Raw genomic sequence first — 23,333 nt, 5'->3', positions numbered from 1 at the left:
TTAAAATGAAGCCCCTTTTAAAGTGCACGTTACAGTCTCCACCTCGTAGAGGATAGAATGGATATTTTAACTGAGAGGAAATGAATATTTAAGAACATATCTGCAACTACTGTGCTACGGTTTAGAATCATACTCACAGGACCTTCAAGAACTATTTGGAACAGTTGCAGTAATACCTTCAGACACGAGCTTATTGCGTTCCAGCACCGAGCTCGTATGTAAATTCACCCGTACCTAAAATCAAATTTTCCCATAAAATTGGACTAAATATAAAAAATCGTATCATACATTTTTACATCTTTGCAGCTTTTACATCCTTTATTTTTACGTTTTATCATCTCTTAAGATTTTACTTGTTACTTTACTTTATAAATTATTTACAATACTTTAATGTTTTAAAACTTTACTTTCAAGACTCTACTCCAAGACTCAAGCTGTGGGAGAGGCCGTCTTTGATCTATTAGTTTAGTTTATCTTTTCAAATTTCAAATTTTGGACATGACAATTTTGACCCACTCAGCCATGCCTACACTGCTTTACACAAAGGATCAACTGTTGGTGATAGGCAACACCTGGATTCCCCTGGACCTGGACCTCCCCGCGGAGTTAAAGAGGAAGAGAAGAGGATGCAGAGCTGGATGAAAATGTCAGGAGAAAAAGTGACGCTTCAGACCCAGCATTCCATCTATTATTATGGGGAACGTAAGGTCTCTCCCCAATAAGATGGAAGACCTAACGGCGCTTACCAAACAACAATGACAATATTGTAGAATCCGCATTATGTGCTTCATGGAGACCTGGCTGAATGACCTAACACCAGACTCTCTTGTGTTCTTGAATGGCTTTCAGCTGGTGAGGGCGGACAGAGATGCTGAGGAGAGCGGTAGGAAGAAAGGTGGGGGACTAGCTGTTTTTATTAACAGTAGATGGTGCAGTCCCGGGCATATTACTGTGAAGGAGAAACTTTGCACTCGAAATATCAACCTAGTAGTTGTTAGCATCAGGCCGTTTTACATCCCCCGGGAGTTTTTGCAGATTATCGTAATAATTGCAAATTCACAGTGGAAGGACAACTGCTTTATTGCCACAACATAATCTGACACACACTCGTTTTCCTTCTGATTCCTTTTTTTGAAATTTGAATCACTCCGTGATCACCAGCGGTTTCGGGTTGGAATGTAATGATAATTTCGCTTAATACCTAGAATCTGTTAAAGAACTGATTCAGTTCATTGGCCCAGTCCCTGTCTCCAGACTCCGGGTCTCTCTCCTTGTTGCCTCCATGGCCTGAGATGGTCCTCAAGCTCCTCCAGACCTCTTTGGCGTTGCCTCTCTGGAGTTGGTTCTCTAGCTTCCTCCTGTAGATGATCTTTCCCTTCCCTATCTCTCTCTTCAGCTCCTTCTGGACCATTTTCAGACTCTCCTTCTCCTCAGACCTAAAAGCCCTCTTCTTCTTGTTCAGGAGGGCCCTTAGATCCCTGGTGACCCACGGCTGTTGGAGTAACAACGGACCTTCTTGGAGGGTACAATGTTCTCAACACAGAAGTTAATATGATTTGTGATGCAGTAGGTTAAGCTGTCGATGTCTTCCCCATGTGAATTGCTCAGCACCTCCCGGTCGGTCAACTCGAAACAGTCCCTCAGTACCATGCTGGTCTCCTCGGTCCATCTTTGTATGATCCTTGTGGTAGGCTTTATTTTCCTCACCATTGGGATGTAGTTGATCAGATGGACCAGGTTGTGGTCTGAGCGGCCCAGTGGGGGCCTCCTTTCTGTTGGCATACAGCAGATCCAGAGTCTTTTTGTTCTCTGGTGTGGCACTTCACATACAGAGTGAAGGTGGGGAGAATAGAAGCCAAAGGAGCATGTTTAAAATCACCAGAGATAAGGAAGACTGGGGGTGTGACGTATGCAGCCGGTACACAGTAGCGTGAAGCAGCGAGCGACTGCCGCATCGGCCGAAGGGGGTATATACGCAGTTATCACGATAACGTGCGAGAACACCTGGGGGATGTAAAACGGCCTGATGCTAACAGCTACTAGTTCCATATCTCGAGTGCAAAGTTGCTCCTTCACAGTAATATGCCCGGGTTTGCACCATCTACTGTTAATAAAAAGAGCTAGTCCCCCACCTTTCTTCCTACCGCTCTCCTCAGCATCTCTGTCCGCTCCCCCCCAGCTGAAAGCCATTCAAGAACACGAGAGAGTTTGGTGTTAGGTCATTCAGCCAGGTCTCCGTGAAGCACATAATGCAGATTCTCCGATATTGTCGTTGTTGTTTGGTAAGTGCCGTTAGCTCTTCCATCTTATTGGGGAGAGATCTTACGTTCCCCATAGTAATAGATGGAATGCTGGGTCTGAAGCAAAGCTTTCTCTCCTGACCTTTTTGTCCATGTTTCTACTGTGAGCAGAAGGGTCATCCTTTACGAACATGCCCAGTTCGTCCGGTAAAAGCACGGACTCAACAATAGAAAGGAAGGTGTTTGCGAGCCTCGCCACTTGAGAATCCTCCCATCGTATTCTGCTGCCGGCCTCTCTCTCCTGGGCGGGACAGACACACGTGCCCACCACCGCACCGGTCGACTGCGGAGCGGACAAGAGTTTTATTGACCGTGGTTTCCCAACTAGGCATCGGGACTCGCCAATTGGCTAGACATTTGAGGACAACCGCACATAACAGGCCCATAGGCAAAGTGGAACTGCAGATGGAGCCAGTCTCCCTCAATATATCCGGTAACCACCAGGAGGTGGCGTATTTTAATGTTTTGGACTCCCCAGAGGCTCCCATAGTTCTAGGTCTTCCTTGGCTAAGGGAACACACTCCGCTCCAGTCAGTTCATGAACCCCCAAGATCCACCTAGGCTAGGTGCCGAACTGTTATCACGACATTGCACGGGGTTTTAGCAAGGATAATGCAAAGGACCTCCCTCCCCATCGCCCTTATGGTTGTGCCATTGACCTTTTGCCAGGGGCCACTCTCCTAACCTGAGCGGGAGGCCCTTGAAGGATACATCTGTGACGCCCTAGCTACGCCCCTGCGTCAGCCCTTGAGACCTTGACGCCATCAACATAGAAAACAGATACTCCTTGCCTCTCATTGAGTTGGCTTTCACACTGCTTCAGAGTGGGCACATTTTTTCCACCACCCCCCAGGGCCATTTTGAGTACCTGGTGATGCCCTTTATCCTCTGCAATGCACCAGCAGTGTTCCAGTCCCTCATAAATTATGTAATTCGAGATATGTTGGACCAATTAGTTTTCATATATTTGGACCACAATTATTTTTTTTCATGCACTCTTTCAGAGCACAAAAAGCATGTGCACCAGGTGTTGCAACACCGCCTGGAGAAGACCAAGAAATGTGTTAGTTTCGTGTTTCGCAGAGCACCTTTCTCGGTTTCATTGTTGCCGACTGGGAGCTAAGAACGGACCCTGAAAAATGTCAGCTGGGGGAAGGAAGGAGTTACAGCACATTTCGGACTTGAAAAATTCTACAGGCATTTTATCAGGGGCTATAGCTGTATTGCCACCCCCTCACAGCACTCACGTCGACAAAGTCCCCATTCCTTTGGTCAGAAGGAGCAGAGGCTTCTTTCAGTGACCTCAAGTCCCGTTTTACTTCTGGTCCCGTTTAGCACCCCGCGCCCTAAACAACAGTGTATTGTGGAGGTCAACGCTTCGGAATTAGTTTTCTCTCAGCGCAGACAAACTTGGGGACCATGAATTGCTCGCGGTGACGCTAGCCTTGGAAGTATGACGGCACCGCCTCAAAGGGGTAAATCATCCATTTGTGGTCTGGACTGACCACAAGAACTTGGAATATATCAAGTCAGCCCGGAGGCTAAATACTCACCAATCCAGGTGGGCCATGTTTTACTGCAGATTTAGTTTTACTTTATCTCCCAGGCTCTAGAAACGGGAAACCTGACACTCTATCCTACATTTTCCAACACACGGACTCTCATGTTTAGTGGGAACTATAAGGACTGACCTGGAGGCTGAGGTTCTGAGTGCCCAAGGACCAGAGCCTGGCCCCAGACAAGGTACACAGAGGAATCTTTATGTTCCGACTTCAGTTTGTTCCAGGGTACTGGAATGGGCCCACACCTCACACCTGACCTGCCACCCATGACTGTGTTGCATCAACGACTTGGTGGCCAACAATGAGGGAAGGTTCCTGCTCATTTGTGTCTGCCTTCCATGTTTGCTGCAGCAGCAAATCCTCCACCAAGCTGACTTCTACTCCTTCCTCTGTTGATTCCTAGCCGTCCCTGGTCCCACATTGCTGTAGACTTCGTCACAGGTCATTCTAACTATAGTTGACCGATTTTCCATGGCTGACTGCAGATTTACTTGTGCAGCATGTGTTCTGTCTGCATGGAATATCCACTGAAATTGTCTCGGATTGGGTCCCCAATTCACCTCCTCCTTCTGGTCTATACTGTTCAGCGCTGGACATCTCTGTGAGCCTCTCCTCTGGATTCCGCCCTCAAACAAACACTCAATGTGAGCATACTAGCCAACAACTGGAAGCAGCCCTTCACTGCAACAACCCAGGCCCACAATTCGCACCCTAATGCCTCGTCCAATCTGTCCCCGTTTGAATGTTCCCTTGGCTATCAGCCTTCCTGGTTTCCATCTCTGGAGGCAGACACTCCTGTGCCATCTGTCCATCTTACCAAGTGTGTACATGTCTGGGACCAAACCTGTGCTGTGCTACAACGCTCCTCCTCACGCACTCAGAGACAGGAAAGTCTCCGCTGCGCCCTTACACTGACTTATGTCGTCGGCCAGAAAGAATGGCTATCCTCCCAAGACCTCCCCTTTAGGACCGAATCCTGGAAGCTTTCCGCCCACTTAATCAGTCCCTATGAGATTAAACAGATAGTAAATCTATGCGCTTTGCATTTCAAGCTCTTAACAGACCTCTACGATACACAAGACGACTCCTCTACACTTCTCCTCTTGTACCTTCACCTGGCCCTACACAACAGACACTCAAAATAAACAGAAAACTCCACATCTGACTTGTGTGTTTGTCTGCTTTGTGGCCCTCCACCCACGACCATAACACTAGTGAGAGGGAAGTCTCGGATTCCCTGCTGAAGCTGCTACCCTCACGAGCCGACCTCGGATAGAAGAAGATGAGAAGTGCAAGGTCATAGACCACTATGTATCCTTAATAAGGAGAGTGTAAAAACAAGGAATTTGCTCCATTTTGTATTTATTTTTTGTGTTACAGTTTTCTAATGTTAATACTGAGGAATCATTCATTCATTTTGCATACCAGGGTCACAGGGGGCAATGGGCAGGGTACACCCTAAATTGGTTGCTAACAAAGGGCACAACGAGACAAACAATTATTCTGCACATTTGCATCATGGTGTGTTCAATCAGCCTCCCAAGCATGTTTTTGGAATGTGGGAGGAAACCCGGAGGAAACCCACACAGGTGGGGGTGACCTGGATTTGAACGTGTGTCTGTGTGTGTGATTTGCAATCCACAATTCAGTGTGTACCCCTCTTTTTGCCCAAAAGTGGCTGCGAACGGCTTCACTGACCCTTGTGAGAATAAGCAGTATGCAAGTTGAATGAATGAATGAAACTACCCAGTCCAACTATCAAATAACCAACACTGGTGGAATGATTTTGTTTTCTGTAATGCTATATTGCATTTGTCAGTTGTAATGAAGTACACATTTCAAATGTTTCAAATTAGATTCATTTATTCATTTCTTCACCGTTTCACTAGGGTCGTGTGGGGTGCTGAAGCCTGTCTCAGGAGTACAATTGTGGTCTAAAGTTTACACACACACTTGTGAAAAACATAATGTTTTGGTTCTTTTATGACTTTATGACTTCTTTGTCACAAAAAACATTCATGAAGTTTGGTTCTTTTATGACTTTATTATGGGTCAACAGAAAAAAGTGATCAAATCTGCTGGGTCAAAAATATACATACAGCAGCGCTAATATTTGGTAACATGTCCCATGGCCATTTTCACTTCAATTAGGCGTTTTTGGTAGCTATCCACGAGCTTCTGGCAAGCTTCTGGTTGAATCTTTGGCCACTCCTCTTGACAGAATTAGTGCTGTTTAGTTAAATTTGATGGCTTTCTGACATGGACTTGTTTCTTCAGCATTGTCCACAAGTTCTCAATGGGGCTTAAGTCAGGACATTGGGAAGGCCATTCATAATCTTAATTCTACCCTGATTTTGCCATTCCATTACCACTTTTGATGTGTGTTTGGGGTCATTGTCCTGTTGGAACACCAAACTGCGCTCCAGACCCAAACTTTGGGCTGATTACTTTAGGATATCTTGAAGAATTTGAAGGTAATCCTCCTTCTTCATCATCCCATTGGCTCTTTGTGAAGCACCAGTTCCATTGGCAGCAAAAACAGTACCACAGCATAATACTACCACCACCGTGCTTGACTGTAGGCATGGTGTACTTGGAGTTAAATGCCTCACCTTTTCCCCTCCAAACATATTGCTGGGCATTGTGGCCAAACAGCTCAATTTTTGTTTCGTCTGACCACAGAACTTTCCTCCAGAAGGTCTTATTTTTGTCCATGTGATCAGCAGCAAACTTCATTCGAGCCTTAAGGTGCCACTTTTGGAGTAAGGGCTTCCTTCTTGCATGGCAGCCTCTCAGTCCATGGAGATGCAAAACACCCTAATTGTGGACACTGGCACCTGTGTTCCAGCAGCTTCTAATTCTCGGCAGATCTTGTGTTTGGTGAGTCTCGGTTGCTGCTTTGAAATGGCTCCAAGTTACTTACCTGACTTGTTCAAGTCAAGGATTCGCTTTTTCAGATCCATGCTGAGCTCCTTTGACTTTCCCATTGTAGCGTTTGTGGCTGGTTGCATCCAATGAGCCCTATTTAAATGGATTCCGAGAAGTCACCAGCTTTAGTCATTCATAACCACTCGCAAGAAGTTACAAGGCCATGCTATGAATCTCATTTCGCTGACACCACTTTCTAAGTCACCAAAATTGCTAATTTGTGTTGCTAAACAGCACCAATTCTGTCAAGATGAGTGGTCAAAGATTCAACCAGAAGCTTGTGGATGGCTACCAAAAACGCCTAATTGAAGTGAAAATGGCCAAGGGACATGTTACCAAATATTAGCGCTGATGTATGTATATTTTTGACCCAGCAGATTTGATCACTTTTTCTGTTAACCCATAATAAAGTCATCAAAGAACCAAATTTTAGAGACACACTACCAATCATGCCGACACCCATACAATTTAGAGTGTCCAAAGAGCCTACCATGCATGTTTTTGGGATGTGGGAGGAAACTGGAGTACCTGGAGAAAATCCATGAAAACATGCATAATTAACATGATTGACGCACTAACCACTCAACCATCGCTCTCAACTTAAACACTAATAAAAATTGATTTAAGCAAATACTTGTTTATCAAAAAACTAAACAATAATTCACATTCACATTTAGGGCAAATTTTAGAATCTGAAGTTTGCTTTCAATGCAAATTTGAGGAAAATTGATGGAAAAGTTAGCACCTCAAAAAAGCCGACAGAAAACCTCAATTGTAAACTCTCAACCTTAGATGTGACAGTAGTCCTAATGAGTTCTTACTATTTGTGTTACTTCTAACGGATTCAAATCAGTCTGCTCTGCATCTTTGACTGATATTACTCCTTTCTTTCCCTTGAACAGGTCTTCTTATTTCCTGTCTCCCATTTATTCCCCACACGTACTTCTTATGACGCCATATGTTTATACAACTTCATCGTTGTAAACCTGCTCTTGTACCCAACCAAAATACTCCCCTCTGGTCTCCTGGCCGACAAATAGCCACAAGGTCGTGAACATCTTAGTGCCCCTCTGTGCTTCACAAAACACTGGTCGGTGGAAAAAAAAATCCCAGAGAACAGCTGCTGCCCAATTTGTTCATCTGAGACAATCAATGAAAGCAATAGCGAAGGACGACAATAGTGTTGCCTATTTACAAGAGATTACACGTGCACACACAAATGCACACACTACTTCATCCTGAATAATTGGTGACCACTTGTCTCCAAGTCTGGGATTATATGTCCTATTAAATACAGAATTAAAAATGAGCTTTGTTAAACAAGAAAGTACTCCACTTTTAATGAAGTTAATTTATATGGAAATTACATATAATACCGACATTTCACAGAGATTTATCCTCGTTTCTTGTAGGGGAAGAATTAATGTGGAGGGCTAGCCTCTCTTTACTTTTATCCTCAACTTTTTACCTCTTATGCAAGAGAAAAGACAGAATATATGTTTGCACAAAAGATGCATTTTTGTGTGTTAAACGGATCATGCGTGTGTATATATTTGTGACCCGACAGAGCTAAAGCCTTCCTTCTGCTTCGCTCTGACGCATCACACTGTCTGCAGCTTGTGAAAAACCCTTAGCCCATGTGAGTATTAAGTTTTAGATATTTTTATTTTCTGAGGAACACTCATTCCTCGAGACGGATGAAGACAAAGACCGTTTCTAGTGTCACAGCAGTAAAGTCTAACAATGTCAGTGGACGAACAGACCTGTGCCAAAATACAGATTTATGATGCTAAACGGCATGTAATTTGGTTGATTGACGGCAAAGAACTAAACCAATTGAACAAAACTGTTTATTGGTTGAGAACGTTTCACACTTTTTCACTTTGGCAGATGATTTATTGATGCAGCTTTGAAGCCATGCCCCTGCAGATGGGGTTAGTTAAACTCTCAAATAAGCTCTTTGTTGCCCCCTGATGGTAATCTATTTGTTGAGCATTTTCGAAAATATATCAATAATTCAAAAGGTTCAGTGTTCCAGGTAAATCAAGATTCAAATGAGCTCAGTAGACTTGCTTAGGGAACAAAATTATCTTAATCAATCACAAAAAAAAAAAAAATACCAAAGCAGTGATAGGAACACAATAATATAATGTGTGTGTGTGTGTGTATTTAAGCATGCATGTTTTTGAGGGTTGGATATCAGAAACAGGCCCAGAGTATCATTTCCGCAGGAAAAAGACAGCAATGAACGTTGATACGTCCATACGCAAAATGGAAAAAAAAAATCACTAAAATGGGGTAAAAATCCACTTCCTAGCAGCATTTAGTGATTAAATACAAACACTGGAGCTTTTCAGATCCCAGAACCGGGCCCAAGATTGAAATATTATTTAAGAATATAGCCATATTTTACTCACCAAAAATCCTTTTTAACTTTACACAATATCCATCCTCCTTTCTTTCTTCTTTTCTAAAAGGTTGAGCCTGTCCTGTTGTATTTCTGGCATAGTCGGTCTTGAAAATGGCTTCAAATCAACACAACAATATATTTGCTTGTACAGCTAACTCCAGATACAGTTTGGTAGCTCTGGCTAATCACGTTGGTGAAAGCGATGACGTATCCCTACGCCTGCGAGAAGGCAATGACGTATCCCTACGCCTGCGAGAAGGCAATGACGTATCCCTACGCCTGCGAGAAGGGAATGACGTATCCCTACGCCTGCGAGAAGGCAATGACGTATCCCTACGCCTGCGAGAAGGCAATGACGTATCCCTACGCCTGCGAGAAGGCAATGACGTATCCCTACGCCTGCGAGAAGGCAATGACGTATCCCTACGCCTGCGAGAAGGCAATGACGTATCCCTACGCCTGCGAGAAGGCAATGACGTATCCCTACGCCTGCGAGAAGGCAATGACGTATCCTTACGCCTGCGAGAAGGCAATGACGTATCCCTACGCCTGCGAGAAGGCAATGACGTATCCCTACGCCTGCGAGAAGGCAATGACGTATCCCTACGCCTGCGAGAAGGCAATGACGTATCTCTACGGCTGCGACAAGGGATTGTGGTGTTGCCAACTCGAAATCTGATTGGTTAAAGCAACAGTCTTATCGACGCTTGATTACTTCAGCAGAGCCTGCCGATTTGATTGTGAAGGCTTTGAGGCAGATTTCTGGCACTGACAACAAATAATGGCTGAAATGTGACTCAATAAATGCTTCAATATGAAAAAACACATCTGGAAGCAGTGCAACCAAGTGGAAAAGCAATGAAAGAAAGCTAACAGACAATTTGGAATTATTTAATAAGTATTGATGGACAAAATATAATATATGATTCAGATATTTCTTAGGCCAGCAGAGAAGGCCTTGAAGCCCCTGACGGCCCGCCACTAGTTAATTCACACAAGTACAATAAATCAAACACTCATTGAAACCCTTCCCATTGCGCCCCAATAAGGAATTTGTGTAACAGTTTATGCCTCGTTGCCCCAGAATATCATGGAAGCAATTGCAAAACAGAAAGAACAAATAGAATAAATGATAAAACTCACTGACATTATAAGGACACTTGAAGAAGGATTGTATTGTTTGGATTAACTGAGAACTGTTACTATGTACCGCTGGAATTGCCAGTTACAATAACCATCAATAGTCTGTGATAAAAATAAATAACCCTCTTGCAGCAGTTGTAAAAAGGCCACTGAATGCTTCCCTGTTTGTTTTCTGTGTGACGCCGAAACAGAGAAAGAAAGAGAAAGACAGAGCATAGCAAACCATATTTTGTTCAAACTGCCATGCATTGACGTTACCGTACAAAAACACTGAGTTGTAGCCTTCTTGCTCAATCGCCTGCTCATGCTCACAGAAAAATATGACCAAATGCATACAGTGGATATACAAAGGTTACGGCACAGTTTCAATTTGTGGATGATCCATAAGCAGTGTGAGTCTGAGAACCAGCTTTGGGAAACTCCAGTGAAAGAAGAAAAGTGCCTCAATCCAGCATCAGATTTCAAAGGCACTGGCAATCCACAATATCAATAACAGATCATTAGAAGTCACAATGTTGACACAATGCCTATATAATACTACTACTACTATTCACAGGGATGTTGTTGTTTCTAACAAAATCATAATTTATAGCGCTGTGCAACGAAACTATTTTAAATATGAACCAGCAGCCTTTGGCAGTTGAACTTAAGGCCTAATAAAAACAAAATGTATCAAACCCTGTACAGTTTGTGTAAATTAACACTTTACATTAAGTTGCATTAGGATGAATGTAAGAACTAATCAACATACGATCATCATTGCACACAAGAGGATACTGTTTGAGGAGTGAAACCTATATGGTTTTAAAGCATCAGATCCAACTCTCCCCACCAACCTCTAACCAGCAGTGTAACAAGTACTTTGCAGTGAATGTCCCACAAAAGAAATCTCAATACCAAAAAGACAGCTACGTGAGAGAGATTTTGACCGGAGAGCAGTTGACACGCCACTGATCCACATTATTCTCAACTTCGCAGTCTTCAGGAATTTGTAACTCTTCGCACCCGTGGTGATGTTTTATCGTCAGGTTTTAGAATTCCATTGGCAGCTCCTGATAATGAAACAAGTAATCAGAAACACCAGTTTTTAGAGTCTCCCAACATTGAGCTGTAAATCATACAATATATAAATGCAGTCTCTAATTAATAGAATTTAATTTAAAAAGAAAAATAGAATACAATTAGTTAGAGTCTGGGCAATTCAACAAAAAAACAGACAATATACTTAAATAATTATTATGGATGTCCCCATTCAGAAATCTGATTGGTAATGTATCGGAAATTGGGACTGTTCCTGTGATTATTAGAGGATTGGAAACGGGTTTAAAAAAACATCGGGTTTTTATTTTTATTTATTCGTTTATTATTTTTAGGTACTAACTATTCAATAATGCTATTGACGGCGAGAGAAAACCATCGAGGAGCACTTGTTTAGCCAAAAGACAAACATCCAAAGAGGTTGGTTGTGTTTCAGGAATCTCTTGTCACAGGCAACTTCGGAACAGATTGTATCTCCAGCTATTAGCACTTAGTACTCAGTTGTGGTGAACTGTAGCCTGTGGAAAATATGGCTTGAAGTGGAGTTGATGGTATTAACAGTTCTATAAAAGATTTTCGGATTTCTTTATTCCAGTGAGTTAAGCATTGTTTTATGGACATTTTTACCATGGAAAAAGTTATCAAACTAGCTTAGCGTCACCACTCACTCTCCATTTATTTTTGGTGTATTTTTATTGTTTTGTTGTTCATTTATAATCATCTATACACACACATACAAACAAACACGGATACACATATAAACACATGCATACACACACACACACACACACACATTCTACATATACAGTACCGTAGAAATGTATTTGCCCCCTTCATTGATTTGTATTTTTTTTGCATTTTTATCAAACACACAGGTTTCAGAACATCAAATTTTTGTATGACACAGAGACAACCCAAGAAAGGAAGGTTTCTAAATGATGATTATATTTAGGCAGAAAAATAACAAACTTGTCTGGCCCCCTGTGAAAGAGTACAATGTTCCCTCGCTACTTCGCGGTTCAGCTATCGCGGACTCAGAGCTTTGCAGATTTTTTTTGAAAAAAAAAAATACAAATATTACATTGAAAACATATTTTTCAGTTGTTTTTGTTATAACATGAATTTCACTCTCTCTACCCGTATTCTATATGGTGTATTGTATACAGGGGGGGTAATTCTTTTTTTTTTTTAATTAATAAAAAAAAAAAAAATGTATATATATATATATATTTTTTTTGGAATTAAATTCAAATTAAGCATTTTTGAAGGGGAATACCTACTTCGCGGAAATTCACTTATGGCGGGTGGTCCCGGTCCCCATTAACCGCGATAAGCGAGGGAACACCAAATGCCACCCTTCATTAAGACACAAAATAACTGACTAATTACATTTGTAAGAAAGCTGATTTCAATTTCACAGGCCACACGCACACCTGATAAACAAACACGTGTTGAATCAAGCAAACACTTAAATAGATTACAATAGACCAAGTGAAGTAGGCTAGAAGATCCGAGCATCGTGCCATGATCCAAAGAAATTCAAGAAGAAATGCGAAAAAAAGGGATGGTGATCGATCAGTCTAGAAAATGTAAGAAAACCATTTCCTAGGCCAGGGGTGGCCAACCAGTCAGAGACCAAGAGCCACATTTTTTACCGTGTTACCGCAAAGAGCCACATTTTTTACTGTGTTACCGCAAAGAGCCACATCACACAGATTTATTGTAAATGTCACACACCAGCATAGTAATGACATAAATTGACTCCTACAGTACTAACAGCACAGGCCAGTCATTATCAACAATGAACATTGTGTGCACTGTCTCACACAGACAAACTCTCAGTTCAACCAAGTCCACAAACAAAAATATAATAATTTACAATAGCGTTTTTCTTTTTCTATGCATGTTACTTAGTGGGACTTCTGTCATAAAATCAGAGCCTATTTTTGCGCAACGTTCGCTCCTTGTGAGCTGTCATTTATTATGAATGGCTTTTAACTAGCGCGCCCACCACGTGGGTGTACACCTCGCTCTCCTATTGGCTGCTCCCGGCTGAGCACTCTCGCCTTGGTCTGCCTCGCAGGGGGTGTGGCTTTTTCAGCCGACGCTCGATCTTTGGGATACTTTTTGTGTGCGCGACGCTGTTCATTGTCGCTTCTGGTTCACGGGAGCTCTCCCACTCTGTTAAAAACGTTTACTCAAATGACCTTGCTCCTACTGGGAAACTTTGAGGTATTTTCATCCCAAGCACATGCGCATTGGACGAAAATACCGTATTGAACTCAAGCGAAGCGCACACGCAAATAAAAATAAAACACAAATACAAACTTTGATATGGACGTGAGAGCCGCATGAAACCGGGCAAAGAGCCGCATGCGGCTCGCGAGCCGCGGGTTGGCCACCCCTGTCCTAGGCTTTGCGGCTCCGTCAAACCTCTGTCAGAGCCATTATCTACAGATAGAGAAGTAGAAAAACCTTCCACAGAGTGGCCAGCCAGATAAAATTACTCCAAGAGTGCGGCGACGACTCATCCAGGAGGTCACAAATGAACTTAGAAAAACATTGATGGACAAAATATAATATATGATTCAGATTTATGGCCACACGCTCAATTCATAAGAAACGAATTTCAATGAACTTGGATTACAATGCAGACACTTGAAAATAAATTTACTGTACTTTCACGACTATATGGCACGCCGCATTTAAAGGCTCAGTGTCAGTAACGAGTGCTATTTCTGTATTTGACACACATTCACACAATGCACCATGCCAAAACACTCAGTCAGGCAAGGCAAAACATACAGCAGCTTGAACATACGCACACAAGATAAAAAACTTCTTTTTAAAAATGCAACGGAAACAAAACGGTTCGGTTCTACTTCATTTAGTCATTTTACAATGTACTCACGTTTTTTGATCAATAATCACCCACAAATCCATCAAAGTCCTCATTTTTTGTGTCCGAATTGAACTATTGTCCAAATGATTCATCAAAAACCCGCCCTTCCCTCTCTTTGTTGTCAGTCACTCACATTGCTATGTGGCTCGACATAAATGATGGGTTGCGGGTAGAGAGACAGTGCCCATGATGTTCTTATGAGCAGCATCTCGCGTCCGCTGTCTGCTTGTATATCAAAAATTGTCTAATTTCTCAAAATGTTACTTGTATCTCGAATTACTTGTATGTCGGGCCACTCGTATGTCGAGGTACCACTGTATATATACAGTTGTGGTCAAAAGTTTACATACACTTGTGAAAAACATAATGCCATGGCTCTCTTATGTTTCCAGTTATTTCTACAACTCAGATTTTTCTCTGCCAGAAGATTGTGGATGGCTACCAAAAGTGCATAATTAAAGTGAAAATGGCCAAGGACAAATATTAGCACTGCTGTAGGTATATTTTTGACCAAGCAGATTTGATCATTTTTTTCTATTCAACCATAATAAAGTCATAAACGAACCGAACTTCATGAATGTTTTTTTGTGACGAAGATGTATGTGTTCCGATCACTCTATCAGAGAAAAATATGAGTTGTAGAAATAACTGAAAACTCAAGAGAGCCATGACATCATGTTCTTCACAAGTGTATGTAAACTTTTGACCACAAATGCATATATAGCTTTTTCCACGTACATTTATGTCCTGTGTCAGGTTACCATTGCTGACTGTAAATGTTTAGGCTCCGAACGACTCACCTCTAGTAAGCTCCTTTTTGTGAGGTTTGCTCTTTGGACTAGCTGTTTTCCTTTTTGTGGCCTGCTTCTGGCTGTGCTCTCTCCACTTCTTCAGCTGGAAATTGATGAACTTCCACATCATCCAAGCTTGAGTCAGGCAGATGGCTGCCAAACATGACATCCTACAGGGACATAACAAACACACTTAAAAACTAACACCAATAAAATATGCAAAATGTTAAAATGGTTAGAAAAAAAACATGTAGATACTAAGAGTCTTGGTTTCGTAGAATGCAGCTATGAACTCAATGATTACAAGTTGAATACTTGGATTGGGATAGAATACAGGTAAATAATTTGTAAAACAAACCCTAGAAATGTTCTGACCCAGATGTTGTTTGTGCGAAAACACCCTTTCATGGGAAGTTATATGTAGTTTTCATTAAATTAAAATGAAATAAAAATTTTGGGGTGCACTCACGCTATGGGTAGTTTATACAAAACAGCAATTTACCTCTGCTATCAAAACCTCCACAGAAGAAAATGTGTATGTTTTGTACACAAAATTAAATATCTGTGAGATAAACTGCCACATTTGTGGCAGCAGGTCTTACCTTACGGTGAGCACATTAAAGTTGCCTTCAACAAGAGAAAAGCCTTGATTTTGTGTCCGTGGTAGGCCAAAGCCAAATGTCAGGACTGAAAGAGTAAGTGTGAGGAGGCGAGCGATGACAAAAAGCAAAGCCCACAGTGTGAAACTGTAACAAGGAAACAAAACAAAAAAATGAGCGACCTTACACCATAAATAACTACTTATTAATTTTACAAATGTACCCCTTCTGCTTGTTCTCATCACTGAAGTAGAAGAGGCGTGAGGCATGGAACAGGAGTTCCACCAAGTAGTGAGGGACTAGCAATACCACACCAAGTCGGTAGAGGCTGAATTAATGAGTTTGCAAAGGATAAAAGAGAAAATATGAATGATTACTGGCTCATTCTTGAATTGGTATTGTTCTATTTCTGATTAAACATACCAAAATATAATCATAATAATATTGTCACTGCAATGTTTTGCCATAAATTGAATTCATATGACTGTTAAAAGTGGATCGCGTGGATGCTACTACTAAGTAAATACATATGTATACATATATGTATAAGCTGCACCCTTAAAATTGTTGAATTTTACAATTTCTCGCGTATAAACCGCTTCCTGATTCGCAATTTTAACCTACGTATTCATGGATTTAATAGGGAGTAGAAATGTGTTACTTTGAAGGGAGAAACTTCACACATGGTATTTCTGAGATACTGTATGAATCAAAAGATGATTAGGGGTCAGATTAGGGTCAAGATTCTGTCTTTGTAAATGCAAATTATCAAATTATTCAATTTGAAAAAAGAAATGTCTATCTTGAAGAGAACCTGATGCTTTTTAATTGACAGAAATTACAATATTCTTTTCAGAAAGTTTAAGATAGTGTGGCGGCCAAATTGCTTCTAATGTCAAAATATCTCTTTTTTTAATGGTTCATATAACTGCAATAGTTAAATTTAGTTTTATTTCATAATCACAAATGTTCAATCATTTTCTTTCAAAAAAGGAAGTGACGTAAGCACAAAAAGGAACTGTGTCCGTAGCGGTATAAATGTTCACCAAGTCTCTGGGTGCAATAATAGCACGGGATACACATTATGCAGGTACCAAGGCTACTATTTTAACGATCGACCGCAAGACCTTCGATCAGCGTTAACAACCATTGGGATGTGCTGACATGGTAAAAGTTGCCAACAAATCAGGGCTACTAGCGTCTGGCCAGTCAAGGAACGTTTAACTAGGTAGGATGGCGTACCCCTAGGTAAGATGGCAGCACCTTGTGCGAGCGGTGACAAGCACAAGTAGGTTTTTTTTTTCTTGGATTGCATTCATAGACTTCAAGGTCGGTCCACCTGTGTGGAGTTTGCATGTTCTGGGTGGGTTTTCTCCAGGTACTCGGTTTCCTCCCACATTCCAAATGCATGCTTGGTGGGCTGATTGGATGCTCTCAATTGCCACTAGGTATGAGTGTGAGTGTGATGGGTTGTTTCTCTCCTTGCGCCCTGCGATTGGTTGGTCACCAATTTAGGGTGTCCCTTGCCTCTGGCCCGAATTCAGCTGGGATAGGGTCCAGCACCCCCCGCGACCCTAGTGAGGATACAGCGATTCAGAAAATGAGATGATATAATACAGGCCTGCCAACAACTTTGGAATTTCATGAGATTCTCCGGAAATGCAACTCAAACTACGGGATTCCGGACAACCTCCCTAAACTCCGGAAATCCCCCAAAAAAATTTTAAGCAAACATTTTGGAAAACTACCAAATTTGCAACTTTTCTCAAATTTGCCAATTTAAATTCCTCCAAATTCACACCATCTGCTTCCGCCATCCTGATTCAAATGCACTGTAGACCGGAAAGATTCGGTCATGGATACCTTTTGCAAGTGTAATCAGTTAACTAGAGTCAGGTGCTACTTATTTTAGGAGAACCCTGATTGGTTAAAATGCCGGCACAGGGTCGGTTGGAACAAAGACCAGGACCCACTCTGGCCCCATGTGGAATCGGTTTGATACCACTGCGCTAGCTACTAGCTAGCTACTATTTGCGAATGGATTGTGGCCGCCCTAACGAACGGATTAAACTCAGCGTTTTTGATGGACAATTGTTCAATTCGGACACAGTAAATGAGGACGTTGATGGTTTTTTGGGTGATGATGACGCGAGTACATTGTAAAATGGCTGAATAAAGTACAACCAAACCCAGTCTTGCTTGCATTGCCTTTTTAAAAACGTGTTTTTAGTGTGCGGGTGTAGCGTGCATTTGGTGCATGTAGCACCAAATTAGTGTTCGCCGTTGTAGTATATTGATACTATTAGTGCAAAGTTATCACAGCCGTCAACCTGGGTGTGTTGACAAAAGGACTTTATATTCCAGCATTCACTACGCACCGGAAATAGCGTCTGAGGCTGCTTTCGTAGCGCTAATACGGTTCAATACCCATAAATAATATATATATAAATATATATATATATATATATATATGCCATGCCTGGCTGCGTCTAAAATAACAGTGCGTCCTTTGTGTGTGTAAAATACAGAAGTAGCACATATATGTATGTATGTGTATGTATACACGTGTATGGTTTTATTTTCAAATGTTTGGCATTATTTTATTTATAGTCAATTGAAATCATAAAGTGGATTCAATACACTTTTACTTACTTTAATATGTAGGCACCACTGATATGGACAACATAAAGACTAATGTAGTTGAGTTGGCGGGGGATGTCTTCCTGACAAGAGAAGAAATAGAGAAGTTGGAAAGACCGAACTTGGTAACTTGCTATCTAATTTGAAAGATTTTTTAGAAATATACACAAATACATACAAAAACTTATATACACATTATTACACATAATATTTACATATACATGTACACACATACACATCTCATATTCGGAACCGCTTTTATCCTCACTAGGGTCACGGGGGGTGATGGAGCCTATCCCAGCTGACTTCGGAGAAGAATCGCAGGGCAGGAGACAAATGACCATTCACGCTCACAATCATTCCTAGGGCCAATTTAGTCTTTGGAATATGGGTGGGAAACCGGAGTACCCGGGGAAAACTCATGCAGGCCTGTGGAGAACATGCAAACTCCACACAGCGAGGACCGACCTGACTGAAAATAAATGAGAAACGCATTGTACACTATATGTTGTACACTAACATATAGCTTGTGTACAAAATGAGCCTTACCTTGCGTACTTTTTGGAAGTATAGCTCTGGAAGTGCATGAAGCCAATAGGCAATTTGGCAAATGTAGAAAAACTTGACCTGAAAACTATAAAAGAGAGACATTAAGCATATAATGAACTTTGGAACCATTTGCATGTGTTCGGCATAATATTTTTATTTTTAAATACATTGTGAGACACAAAATAAAACATTTTCAGGTACATACACCATGTGAGTGTGGGGGTAACCTTCCCAGAGGAAAGTGGGATTTTTTGAAAAGTCCTCCTGTCAAAAACAAAAGAGAGAAAGAAAATAATTGTACTGAATTACTTTAAATGAGGCTAAAACCAAAGAGATGGACTTTTACCGCTGTTAAGATGCTGCATCCCCAAATGAAGGAAAACAGGTAAAATGCTGCCAATTGCCCTGATTCATTGAACTTGCTGTGTTTGGTCTTTGACAGATGCAGCCTTCTGTTCATTTTCTGAGACAAAACAAAATGATAGCCAAATGTCATTGTATACTAAAAAAGAAGCTACTTTGTTTTGTCTACTATAAATAGTAGAATGTAAAAAATTGATTGATTGGTGAGCTTGCATACTCACGTCAAGTATATACTCTTGTATCAGGGCATGAAGAATAACGATAATTAGCAAGTAAAAAAACAGTGTAGCCACATCTTTAGGACCATAATGGTAAAGGTTCACTGGATCGTTCTTTACATCTAGGAAACAAAATGATGAACAAAAGCAAAGATCTTTTTTTTATCTTCTCAACATGTATTCTAAGAGCAGATGACAGACAATAAGGATTCAACTCACCAAGAACTTGTGTGACATTGTACTGGACTGTAATGAACATGATGGCAAACTTTGCCGTGATCTGGAAGGCAAAGCTAAAGTAAATGTTGATGGACTAACTTGTCAAAAAGCTTCTTAAAATACCATAAGACCATATTTTTAACTAACTAATAAATAAATTTTGACTGGATGCAATTAGTTCCTGCCAAATATATACTCTTATAAGTTCCAACTTGAAAGCAGCGGCGCAATACATTAACATCTTTGCCTTGGTTATCGCACAAGGTTTAAATTTAGTGAAACGTAAGATTAAAAATTACTTTTAAGTGTGTGTGTGTATAGTAATCTAAATTCCTCATTTTCTGAACCGCTTCTGTCCTCACTAGGGTCTTGGAGCATATCGCAGCTGACGTCGGGCCAGAGGCGGGGGACATCCTGAATTGGTGGCCAGCTAATCGCAGGGTACAAGGAGACAAACAAACATTCACGCTCACACTAATACCTGGGCAATTTAGAGTGTTCAATTAGCCTACCATGTATGTCTTTGGAAGGTGGGGTGAAAATCGGAGTACCCGGAGAAAACCCATGCAGGTCCTAGGAGAAAATGCAAATTCCAAGCAGGTGGACGGACCTGGATTTGAACCCAGGTCTCCCACTGTGAGGCCGACACACTAACCACTCATCCACCGGGCTTCCCAATATAAGTTCATTTAAGTTAAAGTTTATGTTATAGTTTGCATGTTTTCCCTGGGCAAGTTTGGGTTTCCTCCAGGTACTCCGGTTTCCTCCCATATTCCCAAGACATGCATGGTAGACTGATTGGACACTCTAAATTTCCCCTAGGTAGGAGTGTGAGTGTGCATGGTTCTCAGTCTCCTTGTGCCCGGCGATCTGCTGGCCACCGCCCCTGGCCCGGAGACAGATGGGATTGGCTACAGCACCCCCCACGACTTCAATGAGGATAAAGCGGTTCAGAAAATAAGAGTTCAGTGAGTACAACAAATAAAAAGATGTTTTCCATTCTAGTATCCTATTTGTGGTGTTTTTTCAGAGGGTGGGAATGGATGAATTTCTATTTAGTTATTTTCTACGGGAAAGATACAAATTGACATACGGGTTCGGTCCCTGAAGACAGTAAGCTCGTATCTCAAAGTATTGCTGTACAGTGGTACCTCGACATATGAGCACCCTGACATGTGAGCATTTTGAGATACGGGTAAAATATATCATCTCAAATAATTATCTCTAGATATGAGAAAGCCAGGTGGCCAAGACATGAGAGGTTGTTTATCATTGTAGCGCAATGTCTTTTTTGCGACATCTTTTTCGTGTATAACATATCTATGAGCACTGGGCGCAGCGTTTCATTTTCCCATGTCTTTTTTCTCCGTTAGTCAATGCATAATGCAAAGTGAACAAGAATGGATCCAAAGGAAACAGGTGGAATGAAGAATCGTGCAAAGAAAAGGCGAACGTTGACAATCAATATTAAGCGGGAAATAATTGAAAAATATGAGTGTGGTGCGTGGTACGTGTCACGGAGCTTGATTGGCAATACGAGAGGTATATTTCAACCATATGCACCATTCTGAAGCAGAAGGATGCAATTAAGGATAAGAGGCCTTCCAAAGAACTACCTATAATTTCCCCCCGGCGCAGTGACATTCATGACGAGATGCAGAGCCTTCTTTAATTATGGGTAAAAGATAAACAGTTAGCAGGAGATAGCGAGATCGAGTCAACTACTATATGTGAAAAAGCAAGCAGAATTTACATGGATTTAATAACAAAGAAAGGATCTGAAAAGGGGGTGCCTTCAACACCTTCAGAACCCTTTAAAGCAAGTCATGGCTAGTTCGAAAATAAAATTAAAAAAGATCTGGAATACACTCGGTTATGAGACACGGGGAAGCAGCAAGTTCCAATGTCACGTGGTAATTAGTGTGTATCTGTGCCCTGTAATTTTTTGGCAATTAGTCTGGATTATACATCATCTCGTCTACTAAGAAAATGGTTGGCTCTAAATGTCACTCAATTGCTACTGTTTACATGTACACATAAGGTAATATTTTTGAATGATGCTCAAAATGCAGTATTCTTAATATCAGAATATATAACCCAGAAACAATTAAATGGTTGCCTGGCAAACATTCCAACTTGGTCAGCCTCACAGTTATGTGATGGAGAATTCCCATTTGGACCTTTTGGGCTTGCATGGGTTTTCTATGGGTACTCGGGTTTCCTCCCAACACCTAAAAGCATGCTTGCTAGCCTACCAGAACACTCTAAATCGCCCATATGTATGACTTAAAGCATGAATGGTTGTCCATCTCCATGCGATTTGATGGCCACATCTTCTGGGTGTCACCTGCCTGGTGCCCATAGTTGGCCCAGGATAGGCTCAAACATTCCCACCGACCGTTGTGAGGATAAGCAGTACAGAAAATGAATGAATGAATAAGAAATAGCCTTGTTTTGATTGCATACCTGTCAACTTGTAGTTATTCTCGCATTTTAGGTTTATAAATAAATATGATTGAATAATGGAATACACCGTTTCTCAGTTGAGGAAAAGAATATGCAACCTGCTATGTTTTATTGTTTCCTTTTTTAAATAATTATATTTTTCTTTTTTAAATCATCTTTTTTATTTGTCATTTTTTTCTTATCAGACAACCGTTATTCATGCCTACTGAAAACAGCGATCCAATAATATTCTGTCACGCAGTCATCAAGCAACACTTTTACAGAGAGGGTCACTCCTTTCATTGTAAAACATATTTTTAAATAACTTTTCACTGCTAAAGATGTCGCCGACAGAATGGTATCCATGCGATGCCAGTGGCATCCTTGCCTCGCAGAAGCTAGTAAGCTAATAAACACGCCTGTACCTCAAACATCAGGCCCAGGAGGATGATCATAGCCAGGCACGACACCATGTCAGCGTGGTTCTGGATCACAAATTCGTGGCTGAGCACCGGCGGGCTACGGTTCTTCTTACGGAGACCCATGGCTAACAGGCGGGTCCTCCTGCGCCGGGATGCCTCGACCCGAAGCGCTGCTAGCCTGAGCCGAGCAGCCGATGACTAATTTGGTCTCGTTAAGACCGATAGCTCAGCCACAGTCCGTGCACGATGTAGTCCACTACTCATATGTTCCCCCACTTGCCACCGAAACTAAAATAAACCATGTCTTAGAAAAGCGACCCCTTTATCCCCCGTTATAAACCCACAGGTGGTTAAAAAAAAGTATGCTGTGGGGCCCTTTCACTCCCACAGCCCATTGATGCACCGCCCTGTGCAATTGACGTAAATGGAGAACCCAAAACAAACACATTTACACGATAGTATTAAAGTACATTGTTTAGTCATACAGACATATTAGCAGTTTTTGCCGCTTTATTACGTTTAATTGTCTGTGACTTATTTTAATTCTTTTATTGTGTTCTACATTTGAGTGTTTATCACAAATGTCGAAACTCTTGCTATTTCTTCTTACATAATAACAGAAATGACTATATTATTATTATCATTATCGTCCTCCTCCTCCTCCTCCTCCTCCTCCTCCTCCTCCTCCTCCTCCTCCTCCTCCTCCTCCCCCTCCTCCTTCTCCCCCCCCTCCTCCACCTCCACCTCCTCCCCTCATCCTCCCCTCCTCCTCTTCCTCCTCTTCTCCTACAGAAACTCTTGCTA

At 41.6% G+C, this 23,333-nt stretch overlaps 1 protein-coding gene across 1 annotated transcript; it reads right to left on the bottom strand.

Annotated features, from left to right (window-relative positions):
• Positions 1 to 10,075: 10,075 nt before the first annotated feature.
• LOC144204520 (translocating chain-associated membrane protein 1-like 1) lies at positions 10,076 to 22,940 on the bottom strand. Its single transcript, XM_077728564.1, has 11 exons — positions 22,533 to 22,940; positions 19,663 to 19,723; positions 19,447 to 19,565; positions 19,209 to 19,325; positions 19,068 to 19,126; positions 18,863 to 18,947; positions 18,326 to 18,396; positions 15,897 to 16,001; positions 15,677 to 15,820; positions 15,084 to 15,244; positions 10,076 to 11,395 (listed from the first exon to the last, which is right to left on the bottom strand). The coding sequence occupies exons 1-11, from the start codon at positions 22,650 to 22,652 to the stop codon at positions 11,325 to 11,327; spliced, it is 1,113 nt and encodes a 370-aa protein (XP_077584690.1). The 5' UTR covers positions 22,653 to 22,940; the 3' UTR covers positions 10,076 to 11,324.
• Between the last annotated feature and the right edge of the window lie 393 nt (positions 22,941 to 23,333).

This window comes from Stigmatopora nigra, chromosome 1 (assembly GCF_051989575.1).
Source record: "Stigmatopora nigra isolate UIUO_SnigA chromosome 1, RoL_Snig_1.1, whole genome shotgun sequence".
In the NCBI taxonomy this organism is placed as follows: domain Eukaryota; kingdom Metazoa; phylum Chordata; class Actinopteri; order Syngnathiformes; family Syngnathidae; genus Stigmatopora; species Stigmatopora nigra.
This window is presented reverse-complemented; position numbering and strand designations above follow the sequence as displayed.

Excerpts from the sequence above, each read along its gene's own strand:
- LOC144204520 (XM_077728564.1), bottom strand. The coding sequence starts at position 22,652 with ATGGGTCTCCGTAAGAAGAACCGTAGCCCGCCGGTGCTCAGCCACGAA. Across the intron at positions 19,127-19,208 it reads GATGCAGCATCTTAACAGCG|GAGGACTTTTCAAAAAATCC; the intron begins GTAAAAGTCCAT and ends TGTTTTTGACAG. Across the intron at positions 16,002-18,325 it reads AGTGGTGCCTACATATTAAA|CCTCTACCGACTTGGTGTGG; the intron begins GTAAGTAAAAGT and ends TCATTAATTCAG.